The 18,456-nt window shown below is 35.6% G+C and overlaps 5 protein-coding genes across 14 annotated transcripts in view; 2 read left to right on the top strand and 3 right to left on the bottom strand.

Moving 5' to 3' along the window:
• The window catches only part of LOC126374309 (semaphorin-1A), a 91,995-nt gene extending 87,726 nt beyond the window's left edge, over nt 1-4,269 (top strand). For all 3 annotated transcript variants that reach the window (XM_050020877.1, XM_050020868.1, XM_050020860.1), the window contains 6 exons: nt 505-698; nt 809-950; nt 1,048-1,729; nt 1,867-2,192; nt 2,304-2,493; nt 2,597-4,269. In XM_050020877.1, the coding sequence (XP_049876834.1) occupies nt 505-698; nt 809-950; nt 1,048-1,729; nt 1,867-2,192; nt 2,304-2,493; nt 2,597-2,819 (1,757 nt within the window). In that variant the 3' untranslated portion in view covers nt 2,820-4,269. The remainder of the gene's footprint in view (nt 1-504; nt 699-808; nt 951-1,047; nt 1,730-1,866; nt 2,193-2,303; nt 2,494-2,596) is intronic.
• On the bottom strand, nt 4,014-5,854 carry LOC126374438 (uncharacterized). Its single transcript, XM_050021092.1, has 2 exons — nt 5,358-5,854; nt 4,014-5,219 (listed from the first exon to the last, which is right to left on the bottom strand). The coding sequence occupies exons 1-2, from the start codon at nt 5,643-5,645 to the stop codon at nt 4,341-4,343; spliced, it is 1,167 nt and encodes a 388-aa protein (XP_049877049.1). The 5' UTR covers nt 5,646-5,854; the 3' UTR covers nt 4,014-4,340.
• A 1,595-nt stretch (nt 5,855-7,449) lies between these two features.
• On the bottom strand, nt 7,450-9,009 carry LOC126374476 (methyltransferase-like 26). Of its 2 annotated transcripts, none has more exons than XM_050021149.1 (3): nt 8,932-9,009; nt 8,578-8,679; nt 7,450-8,292 (listed from the first exon to the last, which is right to left on the bottom strand). In XM_050021149.1, exons 2-3 carry the CDS (start codon nt 8,622-8,624, stop codon nt 7,653-7,655), a joined length of 687 nt encoding a protein of 228 aa, XP_049877106.1. In that variant the 5' UTR covers nt 8,625-8,679; nt 8,932-9,009; the 3' UTR covers nt 7,450-7,652. The 2 variants fall into 2 exon arrangements, with proteins under 2 accessions (XP_049877106.1, XP_049877097.1); XM_050021140.1 differs by having other exon boundaries at nt 8,768-9,003.
• Nucleotides 9,010-11,236: 2,227 nt separating this feature from the next.
• On the top strand, nt 11,237-13,105 carry LOC126374468 (CD2 antigen cytoplasmic tail-binding protein 2 homolog). The gene is made up of 3 exons (XM_050021127.1): nt 11,237-11,494; nt 11,938-12,250; nt 12,510-13,105. Exons 1-3 carry the CDS (start codon nt 11,300-11,302, stop codon nt 13,004-13,006), a joined length of 1,005 nt encoding a protein of 334 aa, XP_049877084.1. The 5' UTR covers nt 11,237-11,299; the 3' UTR covers nt 13,007-13,105.
• Nucleotides 13,091-18,456, bottom strand: part of LOC126374277 (GPI ethanolamine phosphate transferase 1-like) — a 22,321-nt gene continuing 16,955 nt past the window's right edge. For all 7 annotated transcript variants that reach the window (XM_050020833.1, XM_050020841.1, XM_050020825.1 and 4 more), the window contains 12 exons: nt 17,018-17,201; nt 16,478-16,933; nt 16,274-16,404; nt 15,900-16,099; nt 15,316-15,814; nt 15,057-15,232; nt 14,794-14,981; nt 14,491-14,717; nt 14,099-14,292; nt 13,752-13,859; nt 13,432-13,623; nt 13,091-13,346 (listed from right to left, as the gene is read on the bottom strand). In XM_050020833.1, the coding sequence (XP_049876790.1) occupies nt 13,101-13,346; nt 13,432-13,623; nt 13,752-13,859; nt 14,099-14,292; nt 14,491-14,717; nt 14,794-14,981; nt 15,057-15,232; nt 15,316-15,814; nt 15,900-16,099; nt 16,274-16,404; nt 16,478-16,933; nt 17,018-17,201 (2,801 nt within the window). In that variant the 3' untranslated portion in view covers nt 13,091-13,100. The remainder of the gene's footprint in view (nt 13,347-13,431; nt 13,624-13,751; nt 13,860-14,098; nt 14,293-14,490; nt 14,718-14,793; nt 14,982-15,056; nt 15,233-15,315; nt 15,815-15,899; nt 16,100-16,273; nt 16,405-16,477; nt 16,934-17,017; nt 17,202-18,456) is intronic.

Genomic DNA, 18,456 nt, shown 5'->3' with positions numbered 1-18,456 from the left:
TATCGATCAATTTATTACCTTTACTGTTAGCTATTTCTATGGAACAACATTTCCCGAACCGTTTTCTGAATGTCTTACTTTACCCATGAGAATTAGTTTTAATAGCCATGCACGATACCGACTGGAGACTATTGTACCCTATGCGTTTCCCACCGCACTAAACTATTATGAAACCACAATTCAAATTACAGTTAGAAATGATGACAGTCCGAGTAAAGTGCACCAACCACGAATGGGATGAAGAAACCACATAATTATGTTCACGACTCCTTTTTGACTTCGATGCGCTAATGTGCCTCGCTATAATTTGCAAACTAAAACGACTAAACGGCTCACGAACATGCTAACTTTCACCCTTTTTGCAACAGCACTTGTTACGATATTCATAATACAAGGTCTTTAGTTAGTTTAGGTTGTTTATCTACCATTCTCCTTCCTCGTGGGAATTGTTATTTTCGTGATTCTTAGTTGTGCAAGTGACTTACCATTTTTTTGTACTTTCAGATGGCCAATTATACACGGCGACGGCAGCCGATTTCTCCGGCACGGACCCGCTGATATACCGCGAGCCGGTACGGACGGAGCGCTCTGACCTTCGGCTGCTCAACGACCCCTCGTTCGTCGGCGCTGTGGCCTCCACCAGTCACGTGTACTTCTTCTACCGCGAGACAGCAGTCGAATACATGAACTGTGGCAAGGTTAGAATAAATATCACAACTATATAAGTAGTTGCCAAATAACAACATTTGTGTCAAATAACAACATTTGCGTCAATGAACAAGAACTAAAGTTTCCTTCGTATTCACAGGCTGTGTATTCGAGAGTAGCACGAGTGTGCCTCAACGACAAAGGCGGTCCTCACACATTCAGCGATCGATGGACATCTTTCCTGAAGGCGCGCCTCAACTGTTCTATGCCTGGCGAATACCCGTTCTATTTTGACGAAATACGTAAGTTAATGTTCTTAATTCCAACTCCCATTAATACGTTAACGTTCTCATTTTCCGCTATCGAAACTAACCACACGTAATTACCCACTTATTACAGAGGCAACGACTGAATTAATAAATGGGGTATACGGAAGTGGAGCCAGCAGGAGCGACATCGTGTATGCAGTCTTTACAACTCCACAAAATGCAATAGGCGGATCAGCTGTATGTGCATTTGCCATGAGGGACTTGCTAGATGTATTTGAGGGGCCATTTAAGGGCCAAGAGAGCATGAATTCGAATTGGCTACCATTAGAAAAAGAGAAACTACCTGAAAAAACACCGGGCACTTGCGTGGAAGACAGCAGAACGCTCTCCGAATCGTCAGTGAACTTTATAAAGACACATCCGCTGATGGACAAAGCAGTGCCGTCTTTCCTGGCACGCCCGATTCTTATCAGAGTTAGTCTGCAATACAGATTCTCTGCCATAGCTGTGCACCCGCAAGTACAAGCTATGAACGGCAACAAGTACGACGTGATGTACGTGGGGACAGACGATGGGCGCGTTATTAAGGCTGTGAACGTAGCTTCTAACGAGGGCGTGTTCGACGCCAGTGTCGACGAGTACAGCAAGAGCCCCGTAAGGACAGCTGTGATCTCAGAGGTACAAGTGCTACCTCCCGGCGTGCCCATCAAACAGATGCACGTCGCTCTCACTACTGAGAAGTTGATTGTCGCCTCCGGTGACATTATAAAAGCGGTGACGTTGTCACACTGCAGCAACGTGCAATCTTGCAGGTAAATATCGCACTGTTCCACGTATCTTAAGTAATTTATCATAAGACTATAATAATACTAATTCCTATTCGCTAGATTTACGTAAGTATGACTCACACGCACATGGTTGTTTGTAACATACATTTATTTAATTGCAGAGAATGCGTCGCGTTACAAGATCCCCACTGCGCATGGGATTCCAAACAACAACAATGTTCTTGGGTCGGAAACAGGCAATTTCCTAATCCCGAGAGATTTCTACAAAATGTAGAGTATGGAAAGACTGAAATATGTAATAAGCTGCCAGCCCTCTTACCAAACGACCGACATAGTAATAGAAATCCGGGCACAAAGAAGCCTGCGCTTTCAGAACCCGACATGCGTCAGAAGCCTGACGATATTCAGAATGAAATATTAATAGAAGTTGTCGAAACTAACGTTCTATCTGAAGAAAAGAATTCTAACAACAATAAACATGAAACAGGTATATTCACAAGCTCAATTTACTAAAGATTTCTCTTGTAGCTATTTTCTTAGTGAATGCTATCTATTCGTCCTTCACTTTTCAATTTACTAACGTCCTATTTATTTTCAGATCTGCTAACTGTTGAAGCCGCCGACGGCAACATCTACAGTGCGCAGGCGCTGCTTACAGCCGTAGTGGCGTCGTGTCTGGTCACTCTCATGGTGGGATTCGTTATCGGATATCTCTTCTCGCGGCGATTTCGACACCCATTTTTTACCGATACCTCACCCTTCAATGAACAACACAATCATCTTAACAGGTACGCATTAGCACTTTTTATTGCATTTGTTTTGACGATCAAAACAATTTTAAATGATGAGCTAAGTAGTAATGACACTGTTAACATTTACTTATTATTTCAGACTGAGCCCGTTAGAGACGCCGCTAAATGCCAACACAGCGTACATGCCGCCGCGGTCCAAGAACGTGAATATGGTGGCCAATGTGTGCCCACTAGCTAAACAGGACAATTTGCATCTGGAACTAGGAAAGGAGCGCACCCTCGACCTCCGCAACTCCACCGAGTCCCTCGACAAGGACCTTAAGTGCGGCACCCTACAGAAAGTTAAAAAGACTTACATTTGAAAACTACCCCAGCAAACGGTGTACGGATCGATTGCTAAGTGATAAGACGATGTGTGCGTCGCGAGTGCCAAGTCTTCCGAGTAACTCGGGTACGACAACGTGTGTTCAGTATGTGTGTCGACGGTGACTTTGAGTGCTGTAAATATTGTTTTATCAAATGTACAGTTTCAAATATACCTAAGACTTTATTTGAATTTACTATGTGAAGATTGCATTTAAACTTAGATCGATATCGGAGAGAAATTATTTGGATGTTCAATACTTAATAGACATTTATCGCCAGTATCAAGGATATTAATAGATATTTAATATATTTACGAAGAAGTAGAAAGCCTAGCTAGACTGATTTTTGATAAATGTACATATTCAGTACTGAACATCTAGTATTCTACATTCCATAAGCTACGTAGGAATAATATTGCAGTGCAGCTACTTGTAAATATAAATAAATGTGTATATAAAGCTACTTTAAGCCAGGGAGCTATGAACATGTTTAATGTAGATACCTACCTAGAACCAATAATCTTGAAGAAACAATGTGAAAGTCTTCAAAGACCACACAGAATGTTGACAAAAATAGATATTATAAAAATATTCTACTTTAGAGAAGAGATCATGTTAAAATTTTGTTACATATAAAGTTGAAAATGATTATTATAGCATGTGATTGCTGTGCTAAGTGCATAGTGCCTTGTAGGTTGCCAATTTAGTGCCTAATGTAACCTAGGATACATCAGGAAGGGAAATGTTTAGCCTCCCATTAGATATTGTGTTATACATGTTCAAAACTATAAATGAACTGAGCAAGCTTAACAAGCTTTGTACATACAATGTATAATGTGCAAGATGTGAACTTCTCAATATTATGTTGTTTAAGATAGTTTGCTTTCTCCATATGTTAAGTGTTTATGTTAAATGTTTTGTCTTTCATCCATAGTCAATGAATGCTCCAATGGCTATAACAAAAATGTGAGATTTATTTGAATGAGTGACCTAAACTGTGAACTATACTCAAGTAAACAATTAGGCTGAAGTAACCACCAGAGATCTAAAATTAGCAAGTGTTCCCACCGTGATACAAACAAAGTCTATTAAGATAAGCAGATGTGTCTGTTTCTGTACATAATACAAATAAAATTTTAGAAGATAAAAATAATGTTATTATAATATTTACTATCAAAGTAAAAAATCAACTTGTTTTCATCATATCACTTTATTTTGATTTATTTACCTGATGGTAAATAATTTAGGGAAGTTTAGATTGTGTATTTCTAGTGTGCTGTCATTGCAAAGTATCACTCATTATGTACATTCAGCCCAAATTCATTATACAATCCTAATTCAAGAATACATTTTATTTATATTTTTTATATTATAATAAATCAATTTAATACTTAGCAATTTTATCAATTTCCATAATAGTGGAGAAAATATAAGTATTATTACAATATATGAATTGTTTTCTTTATACCTGTAGTTCAGCTGCTAGCTGTGAGCACTACCACAGTCCCACTCATCCAATCAAGTGGTGTCAATATAGTTTATGTAGTTACATAGAAACTGCCTCTTCTCCTCTGCTGTTGTAACAATCTGAGGGTCTATAGTGACTCCATCATCACATGTGACTGATTCCTCTTTAATTAGTGGGGTGCCTTCATGCAGCAAAATAAAGTTGTGCAGGACACAAGCAGCGCACAGCAAAGTCTTCACAGCCTCTGGTTTATTGATGTCAATATGATTCAATTTCCTGAACTTGTCCTTCAACAGTTCAAAAGCATGACCAATGTAGCTGCGAGCTTTCCAGTGAACTTCATTGAATTTCATCTCCTCCCGTGTCAGGACTTCATCACTGGTAAATGGTGTGATTAAATTCTTTCTCAATTTGTATTCAGTGTCTCCTAAAATATGGTTGTCAAATTCCACAAAATTCTTAAGCTCTTGTGATAGTTGACTCTCTTTGAAGACTCTGTTTTTCTTGGTTGTACCTATATCCCCCACATGAATATCAATAAATGCAAGAGTTTCATCACAGACTGCTTGCAACAAAATAGTATCAGGTTTATCTTTCTTATTTCTCTTTGAGCCAACCTTAAAACGACAGACATCAATGAATCCCACACAGTTGGGAAATTTAAAGCAACTATTTACTTTTATCCTAGTTATGTGTTGCTCTTCCATAGATGGCCAGTTAATGAAATTATATCTCTGCTCAGCTAATAGTGTTGCAATTTCATGAAAAACATAGGAAATGGATGATTTGTGCAAGCCAAACAGAGCACCAATCTCACTGTAAGATGAATCACTTGTCAAGAGCCACAGAAACACATGAACTTTCTTTTCGAGGGGTACAATAGTACTACTACCAGGCTTGACAAAGTCCTTCAGAAAGTTTACCAGTGCCTGAAATAGAGAAATATCTAGATTAAAACTAGCAAGCCTTTTTTTGTCTGATTTCCAAATATAATAAAATAAAGCTACTTCTTTCATTTATTCAAAATATCAATTACTAATAGTAGTGAAAAGAATATATATAGATACCTCAGCAGTGCTCCTTTTTATTTTAAACTTCTCGAAGAATTCTTCATCGGTAAAATTTTGTACAGTCTCGTCATAGTATACTTTTCTGCGTTTTCGTGCTACTGGTGAATTGTAGGTAGGCAATGAATGAGGGTGCTCTTTGTACAAGAGGTCAGTTAACATATCAATATTTTCACTATTTTCAACGACAGTATCCGCAACAGCAACTGTTAATCTATTTAATGTAGAAGTACTATCGTTGTCTAAAAACATTTCGGTAATAAATTCTATGTCAAAATTGGACAACATCTTTTACAGTCCGGACTTAATAGTCGTCAATATAAAACGAACACTTTCATAGACAAACTTAGGCAACCGTTAATAAGACATTCTATTACGTTAAGTCTTATTCTGAAAACAAAACATTAAAACAAAAATTCAAACATATTTACTCATTTAAGCGAAACAATGAAAAAAGAGAAACTTTTCAAACGTCAAACAAACCCTAATGCCCCTAATGTCAATGTCAGGCAAGGTTCGTTCGTAATACGTCGTACCTACGTAATATTTAATATTATATTACACAATACAAAAATGTTTAACTATGTTAAATGTTAAACACATAAACAAATGTCAAATAGCAATATTGCTTTCTTTTGGCTTTCTTAGATGAATTACAATTGACAATGAGGGACTTTTCAATCGACGTTCCCCAAACACACGATAGATGGCATTGTTGACTTTTAACGTAATAATTCTAAGTACCTACTTAATAATTATCTATTTTCCGATTGCTGGGGTACATAATTATTCAAAAATGTAATATAATGGCAGAAGCACAATATGAAACCAATTGTTGCTTGATATTTGTTATTTGGATCACATTAAGTATAGAATGATGTTGCGACCTATATTACTTCCTTTATTATTTTGATCTTCTGTTTATTTTGATCAGAATAATAATGAGTGGAATTTGTAATTGTACCTTGGTGTACTAAAAAGGGTCATCATTTATACCCCAAAACAAAAATAAAAGATGCATTGGCCCCGATTCCTGCAGACACCGCCTAATTTTATTTTAGGTTATATCCGTCATTTTCGTATCCGTCGAAAAGGAAAGGGACGGATGATTCACAGCTCTTAATTTTAGGAAGAATGAGTAAATTAATGTGTCGGGTTATTGACTGACGTAAAATTTTTAGACGGTTGGTTTAGATTTGTGCTTAAAATTGACGTGTGTTCCATAAATTTTATGCTTGTCGATTACCCGTCCCTTTCCTTTTCGGCGGATAAGAAAAGGACAGATATAACTTAAAATAAAATTAGATGGTATTTACAGGAATTAGCACCATTGTCTGTTATCCATGAAATTTAAACGAAGAAAAAACTTAACAACGCCATCTATCGTGTTTTTGGAGAACGCCGATTAGAAAAGTCTCTCATTGACATTTGTTTGCATTGGGCACTTACTTTTATATGGTGCAAATGACTTGGTCTTTCTGCAAATGCAATGCAAATGTCAAAATGCAATATTGCTTTTTTAGATCTAGATGAATCGCTTCGATGATGTGGCCTTTTTGACGGCCTCTGTGGTCCAGTGGTTGAGCGATGTGCTCACGATCCCGGAGGTCTCGGGTTCGATTCCCGGTGAATCACTTTGAAAATCACTTTTTGATCCCTAGTTTGGTTAGGACATTACAGGCTGATCATACGATTATATTTTTATGACGTGGCGTGTGGTGAACGTTTTTGATCAAAACTCTTGGCGCTGAAAGGGTTAAAAGGGCCATATTCTGTTTGCCAAAAAACCGTAGTTTGTGGTCAATCTTTTGACAAACAGTATATGACCCTACGAATAACGATCACAATATAGTATTAATAAGGTCGATTTTTCTTTGAATGGTAAGTTATGATTGATGAATAATCTCTAAGACAAGACGAATCGATCGTTATTGAATCTATTATACCCAATTGCCAAACAGCTATGTATGAAAGTGTAGCTATTATTCCTTAATCTATAGCCAAGTTAGTGCTTTTTAGGCGTATTTTTGTATGGCTAGCTGTATCCATGGTAGTAGTTATTTGCTACTAGATAAATACGTATTTTAAAAATAATTTAATATAAAAACAAATTAATTTTCTTTATTTCTTTTCCATTAAGTACCTAATACATGTCAAGGTGTCTATCAGGTTCTATTGTTTAAATCTATAGAGTAATATTTTTCTAGTATGCAAACAAAAGTGTACCGTTTTATATCAAAGTTTAGCATTTCCTATACATGTTTATGTCCTTTTTCAAATTATGACTGCTGAATTCTAATCTTTTTTCCACACCAATGTTTTATTGTTAGCTGGCATTTCTACTGTATCCACTAGTGTCAAACTATTTTCTTCTCCTAATTTAATCAGATCCTTTAAATCTCTGACACCCCATGATGGGTCTCTTGCTCGGAGAGAAGCATCAAATTCCACATTACTGGCTGGTGTTATAACTCCATCTTTACCATAAGGCCCATAAGTGATCATTAGAGCATCAGGTTTTAAGTAAGCTCCTGCATTTTCAAACAGTCCAATTGTACATTCATAAGGACTTATGTGAATCATGTTGGCATTGTACATGTAGTCAATACTGTCCTCTTGGAAACCATAGTGGGAGAGTTTTGTACGGATATCAAGTTGTACTGGCGGCAGTATATTTTTTGTTGGACAATTTTGAGCATAATAAGAAATACTGCCAAGTAAATCCTCATCCACTTCAGTTGGCTGGAACTTGACACCAGGGAAATAAGGGGCAAAATGTGCAACATGCTGTCCAGACCCCGATGCTACTTCCACAAATAATGGACTTTCATCATCTAAATGATCCAAGTCACATATTAAGAATCTTTTCAAAACTTGTAATATAGGTTCTTTGTTTCTTGATGCTGCAGGATATATTAACTTTTCTCCCTTGAAACTGAAAAGAAATAACAATATAATAAGGTTCTTTTTACATTATCAAAATGTTTTCATTCACACCTAAAGCAATAAAAAGCGAATAGTAGCAGGAATTAATAAAAGCTAAAGAAAACAAGCCCTAACAAAAGACTGACCAATGTATGACTGATTCTGTATTTAATTTAAGTAAGCTTAAATTATGCACAAAGAAGTTGTGTCTCTGATACAATTGATAACCCGAGAAGTACATGCAACTCATAAATTAAAAAGAAGGTAGGTGCTATAGCAGAATATGTAGACTCACCTTTCGTTTTCATGGAAAGAACATGCAATATTCTTTGATTTCGACATAGGCCTTCGAACGAAAGTCCTAACGATTGATAACAGCTCACTCAAACGTATTTCGCTAAAATAACAGATATGTTAAATTCAGCAAAACTTTCGTAATTTTTATGTACGCCAATGTACCTATCCACTTTTATTTTATTCCGTACCTACAAAACATTGGTTGCAATAACCGCAAATATTGTATAATTACTTAACTGCTAATTTCATTGAGCTAATATAAATAATGCACTTCAAAAGCACAATCAAACAGACAATATGATCAGAACAAGGCCCTCCCAAAGAGAATATAGGTATGTAGGTATTCAAGTACCTGTTATATTAAATCAAATTAAATGTATTAATAATCTCAGTTGTCACTCTTCCGTCAAGTCAAAAGTCAGGTTGATGATTTTTTTTTTTGTTTTTGTTTTCCCCGAAGGGTAAGGCAAAGGGAACTATGCCCATACAGCCATGTCTGACGTATTTTTTTTCTTGATGATTAATGAAATGATGAAAGGTGATGATGATGAAACCTAAGCCCCCAGCCTCGGAGTAGACTCCTACTCCGAACCCCAAACGAATTAACTCAAAAGTCCGCATAAACTTTTGAGTCATGAAGCGGCCTCCCGGCACGAAGCGAAAATAGGCAGATACACCTTGTCCATTGAATACTCCAATATAATAACACTCGCGAATGTCTTCCGACTAACTTAATGCGATCATTAACCACAAAACACCACTTCGTATTAATTATTTAGATTACTCAACGAAGAAAGCAACTGTCCCGTTCCCGATTCCCGCCGAAAAGCCGTCAGGTTGATGAAATATGAATGGAAGAAGGAGGGAAGTAGTCCGGAAGTAGTGTTGTCTTTGTAAATCATAAGTTACCGATAACAAACAAATAATAATAATAAAGTACATTGAAATGTTTCGTATGTTTTGACTACAATTTCTCATTCTCATATAATTGCCATGCAATGGTATGAGTGGGAATGGACCTATATACGCTGCGTATCTAATCTGCATGGAACGAATTTTGTCAATAGGCGCCATATTTTTTTAATGATGTGGGACAATTGTGATTAGGTTTTTTTGGCGGGAACGGGACGGTTGCTTTCTTTATTGAATAATCTAAATAATTAATACGAAGTGGTGTTTTGTTGTTAATGATCGCATTAAGTTAGTCGGAAAACATTCGTTTGGGGTTCGAAGTAGGAGTCTGCTCCGAGGGTGAGAGCTTAGGTTTCATCATTCATCGTCATCACTTCATTGATCATCATCAAGAAAATAAATACATAACACATGGCTGTATGGGCATAGTTCCAAGGCAAGGCAAAAGCAACACAAAAAAGAAATATTAGTCTGTGGTGCGTTGTGCACAGTTCTGCACACGCCGTGTTATCAGCGTGGAACGGATATTGTCAATAGGCGCCATATTTTTTAATGATGCCTGACAATTATGCTGGCCTATGATTGGTTAGCGATGACAGCCATCTTTATCGGCCATCTTTATCGGCGTCCTGTCAAAAATGTGTCTGAAGCTGTGTGATCGAGTGAAGTGTATATTTTGTGCTTATCTTTTCCGCTTTATCTTGCAATACAAAGCCAAGTGAATTGTTTCGCATGTATTTTCTTTCGTAGAAAATGTATCTTGAATGCTGTGTTTGCAAACGTTCGCGACAAGGCGCTATTAAGCATAATTTTTCATGCACCAAGAAAAGGTTAAAGTGTCTCGAATACCAAGTCAGTGTAAAAGATACACCTAGAAGTGAACTTTTGAAGTTCTTTGTATATAAATCGCATATTAAAGAGCACGGATTTATCCCGTCTAAATCTAAAGAATTGTTTGCCTCCGATGCAAGAAATGATTCTTCACGCAAAGGCAACCGGGTTGTTTCCGGGTTCGGTATTATTTTATATTTATCGAATTCAAATCTATAGAATAATACCGATCCCGGTAACAAGACCTTATCTTTTGAACATCCCGCTTCTGTACATAGGCCGCCTGATGCGTAATCTTTTGCCAAGTAAAATTCGATTATTTAAAGAAAACCAACTGTCATGTATCATTAGAACCAATCTAACAAAACGTTAGTACTAGAGATGTTCGTCTGATACGTGGTATATGTAGTCTGTGTTTGTGAAGTAAAATAAAGCGATTTCATGGCCTAAGGTCTATGTAACCAGGCCAAAAAATTCAAAAAAAAAAATAAAGCGGTCGCAAGGAAAATTGCTTGGTACCTTCCTATTTGAGGCTTTTCGGCGGGAAACGGGAACGGGACAGTTGCTTTCTTCATTGAGTAATCTAAATAATTAATACGAAGTGGTGTTTTGTGGTTAATGATCGCATTAAGTTAGTCGGAAGACATTCGCGAGTGTTATTATATTGGAGTATTCAATAAACAAAGTGTATCTGCCTATTTTCGCTTCGTGCCGGGTAGCCGCTTATAACTCAAAAGTTTATGCGGACTTTTGAGTTAATTCGTTTGGGGTTCGGAGTAGGAGTCTACTCCGAGGGTAGGGGCTTAGGTTTCATCATCATCACCTTTCATCATTTCATTAATCATCAAGAAAAAAAATACGTAAGACATGGCTGTATGGGCATAGTTCCCTTTGCCTCATCCCTTCGGGGAAAAACAAAACAAAAAACCTACCTATTTGATGAAGATTGTTGATTAGTAAAAAAATATTTATCTGCCATGGCAAAAAGATCTGCTACTGTGGCTTTTGACGTCGAAGAAGAGAAAGTAGAAAGGGCTCCTCAAAAAGAAGGGAAGAAGCACTCTTTAGATTCTGATGAAGAAGACAGCGGTGCTGAAGAAGAGAAGAATAATGTTATGCACGCCGATGACATCGAGGGCGAGGAGGATGGCGTCGGAGGAATGGAAGGTGAAGTGAGTAACTATTAAAACATTTATTATTTTAATCTTAGAGCCTAAGATAGCATACATTTAGGACCTGTTTCACTTCTTGCTGTTAAACTGTAATAGTTAGTTGAAGTTTAGGGCTTACACATTATTATTTTTGTAAAGCAATTCTATGTGAAATAGAGTAGTCTTTTGAAGACTTGTAAATCTTGTAATGCTGATTACAAATTATAATTACATATTGTATCATGAAAGGTGACTTTAACCAAACGGTTAAAACATTTAGTATATTCTATTTAACTATGAAATTCTGTTTATCTGTACAGTTTCTTGCTTCACATATTAAACGCGATTAACCATCTGACAAATCATATTTTTTTAAACTACCTAAGCTAATTTAAAAAAAGAATTGGTGAAAGCCATGCTAGGTATCAAAACAGGTTATAAATTATTTCTTGTTCACATTTCAGATCACAATCACACCATTCAATATGAAAGAGGAATTAGAGGAAGGCCACTTTGATACACAAGGTCATTATCACTGGAAGAAAGAGAAGGAGATCAGGGATGGTTGGTTGGACAACATTGACTGGGTCAAAGTTAAAGGCAGACCTGAGGACAAGTACAAAATTCACAAAGATGATGAAAATAAAGGTCTTGGAGATGAGTCAAGCAGTGAAGAGGATGAACCAGAGGAAAAATTTGAATTGATCAGCAACTACAAGGAGATTTTGCAACACATGAAACCAAAAGAAACCATTGCGAAGGCATTGCAACGCTTGGGTGAGTTTATAGGCTTAGAAATCTAATCCAATCTAACACTAGCCTTTAAGATACCACTGCTGGGCACTGTTGGTCTTCCTTTTCCGTTTTTAGTCTTGTGCATGCTCTGACTGCCTCCAGTAAGCATCAAGTTTGTCATGCTGTCTCTTTTGCGTTAATATAATTCAAATACAAATAATTATCTTCTAACTTTTTGCCCATTTATTCATGCAGGTTTGCTGTTACTATCCACTTCTAAAATAATATTCTAAATTCACAGGTGCAAGTTCAAAAATATCCAGTGCAGAACGTTGGAAAAGGAAGAAAGCAGGCATAGTAGATGAGGGCAGTAAAGTTGTTACCAGAGTCACTGAACTGGCCAATCAAATATTAACTAAGATGGGCAATATGGACATATACCAAGAGACTTATGAAAAGATCAGTAATATTATTGCCAAAGATAAGAAGAAAAATGAAGTTGCTGATTTGGATATGTATGCAGATGACTTTGATCAAAAGGAAAAACAGACTTTGGGGCAAGAACCTTCAGAAAGTAAAATTGAAGAGAAAGACGAAGATGATGAAAATAAGGAAGTGAAGTGGGAGTTCAAATGGAGTCAAGATGATAATGCAGAAATCTCAGGCCCCCACTCAACAGATCAAATGCACAAATGGTCCACGGAAGGTTATTTCAAAACAGGTGTATGGGTAAGGAAGCATGGAGAAGACAGTCAATTTTACAGCTCAAATAGAATTGATTTTGAATTGTACATATAACTAATGTACCTGAAACATTCTTAATTTTATGTAACAAGTTTACTGCATATTATTATAATATTATACTATAAACAATCAAACAACTTGTAGTTTTTTAAACATATTTTTTTCTAGTTCTAAAAATATTATTAGCAATACTATAAATACTAACATCAGTCAGCAGCCTTGCAATTTGATTAATTAAAACAATAAATAATGTAATTACTTGTACTATGACAAATTGTGATATTGATGTGCCAATCTCTAACCAACTTCCTGTGTTTTTGACATTGTAGAGCAATTGGATTCCCATTATGTTTGAGTAGATGAGCACTATCATGTTCAGATATCCTACTGGCGCCTGCAAATGCAAAAGCACTCATTCAATGAATTAGAAAATTGTTAGGAAATTACATATGAAATGAATGTAAATATTAGTTACCTACCTTTGTGAGATGTTGTACTGCTCTAAGAGCGCATGCTACACTCAAAAAGGGCGATAATGTTTTCAAAAGTATCAGTCCAGTGATTACAAATGGCTGGAATGATGTTATGAAACATGTCACCCATCTCACTTCAAATGAATTCAGAGAGGCTATATTTCCAGTGCCGAAAAAGGCTAAAATAATGTATGTTATCTGAAGACGAGTTAAGGTTAGTATTATTTGAGTAACTTCAGCTAAATAAATACAGACTTTTACCATCAAAAATGTTACACAGGAGTAATGGCGCTTTTGAATGTTCGTTAATATATTGCAAAGGATACAAAAAAGAATGCTCTTCTAAAATCCTGATTGCTTATGCTTCTTTCAATAGTTGTGAAACTTTTCGATGTCTCCCTGAATGTGTCTTTATCGAATGAACACTCTGTGATCTGTAAATTGTAATGATATAATAATGTATGACTTACAATTTATTCTAAATTTATTCTGAATTTATTCATATGTTCTGTCTGTTGGTTGGTAAATGGTTTACTAACAAGAGAAGATTCGACAAACAGATCAAAGGGATATATGGGCCTAGCAAAGACAAATTACCTAACATTTGTAATTCTGAGAAGATAGTTAACTGACCCCTATTAGCGATGGCGATCACTGATGGGGCAACACTTACCTTCACATTTTTTAGATGAAGCAATTTGAATTCGATATATATCCAGCAAGTAACATTGAACATCAGTGTAACCATGAATAGGCCTTCATGTGCCACTGAGAGCAATATATAGAAATTCAACAGTGAAGTGTTAACAGCTAACAATCTGCACATCAATCTTCTGGAGTGGACAAGTGGTAAGATAAATGATGCACCTGCAACAAAATAGACTTAGTTCTCGTCATATTTATCAAGTCACAAGATCCACATACAACATGACATATATTGAAGGTTAAATTATTGTCTACTTGTGGCTGCCTATAAAGGGATAACTCTTGTGATAAATTTATTCTTATTCTTGTGAATAGGTACCTATTTGTTAGGGAATTTGAGAACATTACAAATATAATTACCTGCAATTCCCCAAGCCATAGTCTGATACACATAGGAAACTGGAGTACCTTGTTCAAACCTTCTTGACTGTACATAAATATTTTGAAGAGATAATATTAACAATATCATTTGGACCACAGTCAATACAATTTCTCTTTTGTTCTCTGTATTATTACGAAATAAAGACAATAAAACTCTCTGCAGATATAATGCTATCACAAACAGCCAAATAACTCCTGCTGTAACACTAATAAACAAAAAAACATTTAAAAATTGTTAAATGTATAAACAAATATTAACAAAGTGATTGATCTGATACTTACACTAACTGTATAAAAACTTCTTTGCCAACTACAGGCATAAATGAAAATAAACAGAGTAATAGGCAAGTTGTAGGCCAAGCCACAAGTATTGGCTTTGTTAAATGGGCTCTAGTTGAGGACAAGAATGGCCATAAACCCATTCCTAACAATGGTATGCTTAGCATCCACCTATAAGTAAATGACAGCCCCTGAAAAATAACAGAAAATTAATATGTTAAAAAAAACTTAAAAATATTAATATTTTTAAAAGAATGTAATAATACCAATGCCAAAGATCCTGTACTATAACAAAATACTTCCATCACCATTGTAAATGCACTTTGGTTCATTCTAAGTTGCCTAAAGGTTTGGGCCCAGGTTCCAGGACTTGAGAGAGCATACCACCACATACAAATAGGCAATAGTAAGTACAAATAATACTGTACTGGCAAGTTTTGTACTGAAATGCAATGTAAGGTAGTATTAGGCATCAAATACAATAAATAATTATGAATTATTAATATAATATTAGGAACTACTTACCATATACAAGTAGATTAGATATTACAAACAGAATTAAAAATAAAATATTAACATAATTATAAGTTAAATTCCTATTAATTATAATATCTTTGTTAGTATTGGAATGTTCTGCTTGAGCATCAATATTTTGTTCCGACAGCGCTTTTAATAAGCATACTATCCATCCAATAAATGATAATGTGACTAGTACTAATAAAGGTCTTTGGTAATAATTATGATAGTAAGTTAATCCTGACAGGCTCAAGTCCATAATTTCCTCACTGAATAATATCAGTTTTTCATATTCTTCATTTAATAAAAGTTTCTCAGTGAATTCAATCAACTGATTATATTTTCTCTTGGTAAATGGTTCAAATGGTTGATATAACAATGGTATGACATAGGCTTCAATGTCTGCTCTTTTCTTGTCATATTGTGAAGCTAATTGTCTGCTGTTGCTGTAGACAGCTTTAGCTCTATTTTCTAAGGACATATCTAGGAGATCAGTTGTTAATTGGCCCTGAAAACAATATTTTTTTAGGTATTCCATCATCCTTTTTTTCTATTTGAAGTAATTATTAGTAAGTATAAAGTAAATTACATACTATAGAGTTAACTGGAACTGGAATAGACAGAATAGTAGACATTAAAGGTGCTAAATCTGCTTGTGTGATATCAAGTCTATGCTCTAGCGACATTTTGTTGGAGTTGGGATCAATCTGGCCCTGGGTTGCTTGTTTTACTCCAGCCCCCCAGATAACATATGGAGTCTGAGTTTCATGATCATCACCTGCCCCATGTGATCCTAGAACAGATAATTAAGAATGTAAAATATTTATATGTAATTATTAAAATACTTGTATATAATTTCTGAGCTGTAATATTATTAAATACTAACTAAAAAATAAAAAGAAACATCTACTAGGCTGATTTCTCCCTCCCAGTGCAAAGGGTAATATTGAAATTAAAAATAACTCACCCCAATCAGTCATGCCATGATCAGAAGTCATTAGGAATGTTGTTTTACCATCATCTTCATAAAAATCTCTTATGACTTGCTCAATTTCTTGGATGCCCTCATCAACAAATCTCAAAGTTGTTAAAAAGTTCCTACAAAGAAATAAGGGAATGTAGAGATGTGAATGTATTGGTAATAAACCATTCTTGAACACAGAAAACTTACTGAGTTTTTGGTTTATGTGTGTGGCCTGAAGTATCAGTTCCCAGTAAATGTAAAAAGAAAGCAATTTTTTTTCCCTTCAGCTTCTCCATTACACTATTATCATACTTGGCACTGTTAAAAAACTCTTTAACATTCTGAAAAACCCAGTCATCCAATAATGTTGTATTTTTGTCTGTACTAAAATTTTGATCATAAGGGTCAAACTTTTTAACAAAGATGTGATTATCAATACTGCCTTTCGTAAAAATGTCTATAATGTCATATGTGCCCCAGCACCAAGTATAAGTTGTTTGATTGAAGACAGAGTCAAAATCAACTGGATTTTCTTTCCAACCCTTGGCAATAGCTGATGGATCTTCATAAAATCCTGCTATAACAGCTACATGCCCTGGGCGAGATTCTGTAGGCACGCGAGTGTGAGAAATACCCCATCTTCCATTTGAATTTGCACGCGACCTGTAATGTTATCGAAAGTTAGCGCACACATAAAATTTTGTATTTAAAATGGTTAGAGTAGATAACAATTAGGTAGGTAGTCACCTTAGATAAGGCATAGTTGTATAGTTGACAAATGACTCAGCTCGCAGTCCATCCACCACAAAAAGGACCAACCTGTCCGCAACAGCTTCGTGAGTCGGTTTAAATGGAGACACATGTTTAACTATCGGAGATTTAAAGTATATGTCAAATATAGAAAAAAGAAAGCACAGATGTATGCAAATTCCTGCAATAAACATAATTAGTCATTTATGTTATAAATGTGTTTCTATTATCACATAAAAATCACAAAGTCCATCAAAAAGAAAGAAGCCCAGAAACTAAACAAACAGATGTCAGTTTGACATTAACATTTTTTTTATAATGGTAGGTATCGAGTCCTGAAATAAAGTCCTTTGGGCCGTCTTCGTTTCATTGACATTTCTCTACACAATGCTACCAGTGTACAAAAAACATTTTTTTGTTTGTTTTAGCTCTATCTTAATCCTTTATGGAAGTCAAACTGTGCAATACAAAGACCAAGTATACTTGGTCTTTTGGCAAACACCGCCTAATTTTATTTTAAGTTATATCCGTCATTTTCATATCCGTCGAAAAGGAAAGGGACGGATGATTCACAGCTCTTAATTTTAGGAAGAATGAGTAAATGAATGTGTCGGGTTTTTGACTGATGTAAAATTTTTAGACGGTTGGTTTCAAAGACCTTGTATAGAATAGACGGATAATATTTTAGAGTGCCGATCAAACTATCACAGCTCTCTTTCTTCCCTATGGCAACAATCTCTGTGGAAAAAAGAAACAAACATAGACAAACACCGCTGTCTAGAACGTCAGTGTTGACCGTTTTGAGATGTTGTGGTAGCCAGCTGTATACCAAACCTGCCGTTAGTTTTTTGGTGTTTTGGGACGTTATTTTAACTTTTTATATAAAAAATCTGTGAAATAGTTATTAACTATGAACCATGGCTTGCGTAGCTATTTTTTGTGAGAGTAGAATGGGTGTTATAATGGAGAACGATCAAATAATGTCTCACCATGGGTAAGTTATCGACCACATAATACAGGTTTGTGTGCAAGAAATACATTACCTGGTCTGGTTTTTGTAAAGTTTATTGAGCCCTAAACACGATGCAGACGCATATTTTCAGCAAAGCCGTCACATTTGTACAAATAATTGATTTCACATTTTACGTTAATCAGCTTTGACAGATCATGTACCCAAAGTATTATAAGTAGTGTTGTCCTTTGATGTCGATAACATAATATTATGTTTGAATGTAACATCTACATGTTGCGTTATTCTATTCACGTTTAATTTATTTTTCGACCTGTTTCCGATTTGGATGAAGATTACATAAAGATATTGTATTTTCCAGATTTCCTAAATATCCTAATTTACGAAACAAGAAATTAAGAAACAATTAGATTCAGACCATGAAACGAGATGATTCTCTCTTCTGAAGGACGCCTTCTCCTTATTT

The sequence above is a fragment of the Pectinophora gossypiella genome, chromosome 2, assembly GCF_024362695.1.
Source record: "Pectinophora gossypiella chromosome 2, ilPecGoss1.1, whole genome shotgun sequence".
In the NCBI taxonomy this organism is placed as follows: domain Eukaryota; kingdom Metazoa; phylum Arthropoda; class Insecta; order Lepidoptera; family Gelechiidae; genus Pectinophora; species Pectinophora gossypiella.
This window is presented reverse-complemented; position numbering and strand designations above follow the sequence as displayed.

Bases quoted from the DNA above. Each gene is read 5' to 3' on its own strand.
- LOC126374476 (XM_050021140.1), bottom strand. The intron at 8,293-8,577 runs GTGAGTCTACAT...ATTTCTTTTCAG, and splicing joins TCTTTCCATGAAAACGAAAG to TTTCAAGGGAGAAAAGTTAA.
- LOC126374438 (XM_050021092.1), bottom strand. From the start codon at position 5,645: ATGTTGTCCAATTTTGACATAGAATTTATTACCGAAATGTTTTTAGAC. The intron at 5,220-5,357 runs GTATCTATATAT...TCTCTATTTCAG, and splicing joins TAAAAAGGAGCACTGCTGAG to GCACTGGTAAACTTTCTGAA.
- LOC126374468 (XM_050021127.1), top strand. From the start codon at position 11,300: ATGGCAAAAAGATCTGCTACTGTGGCTTTTGACGTCGAAGAAGAGAAA. The intron at 11,495-11,937 runs GTGAGTAACTAT...TTCACATTTCAG, and splicing joins TCGGAGGAATGGAAGGTGAA to ATCACAATCACACCATTCAA. The intron at 12,251-12,509 runs GTGAGTTTATAG...CTAAATTCACAG, and splicing joins GAAGGCATTGCAACGCTTGG to GTGCAAGTTCAAAAATATCC.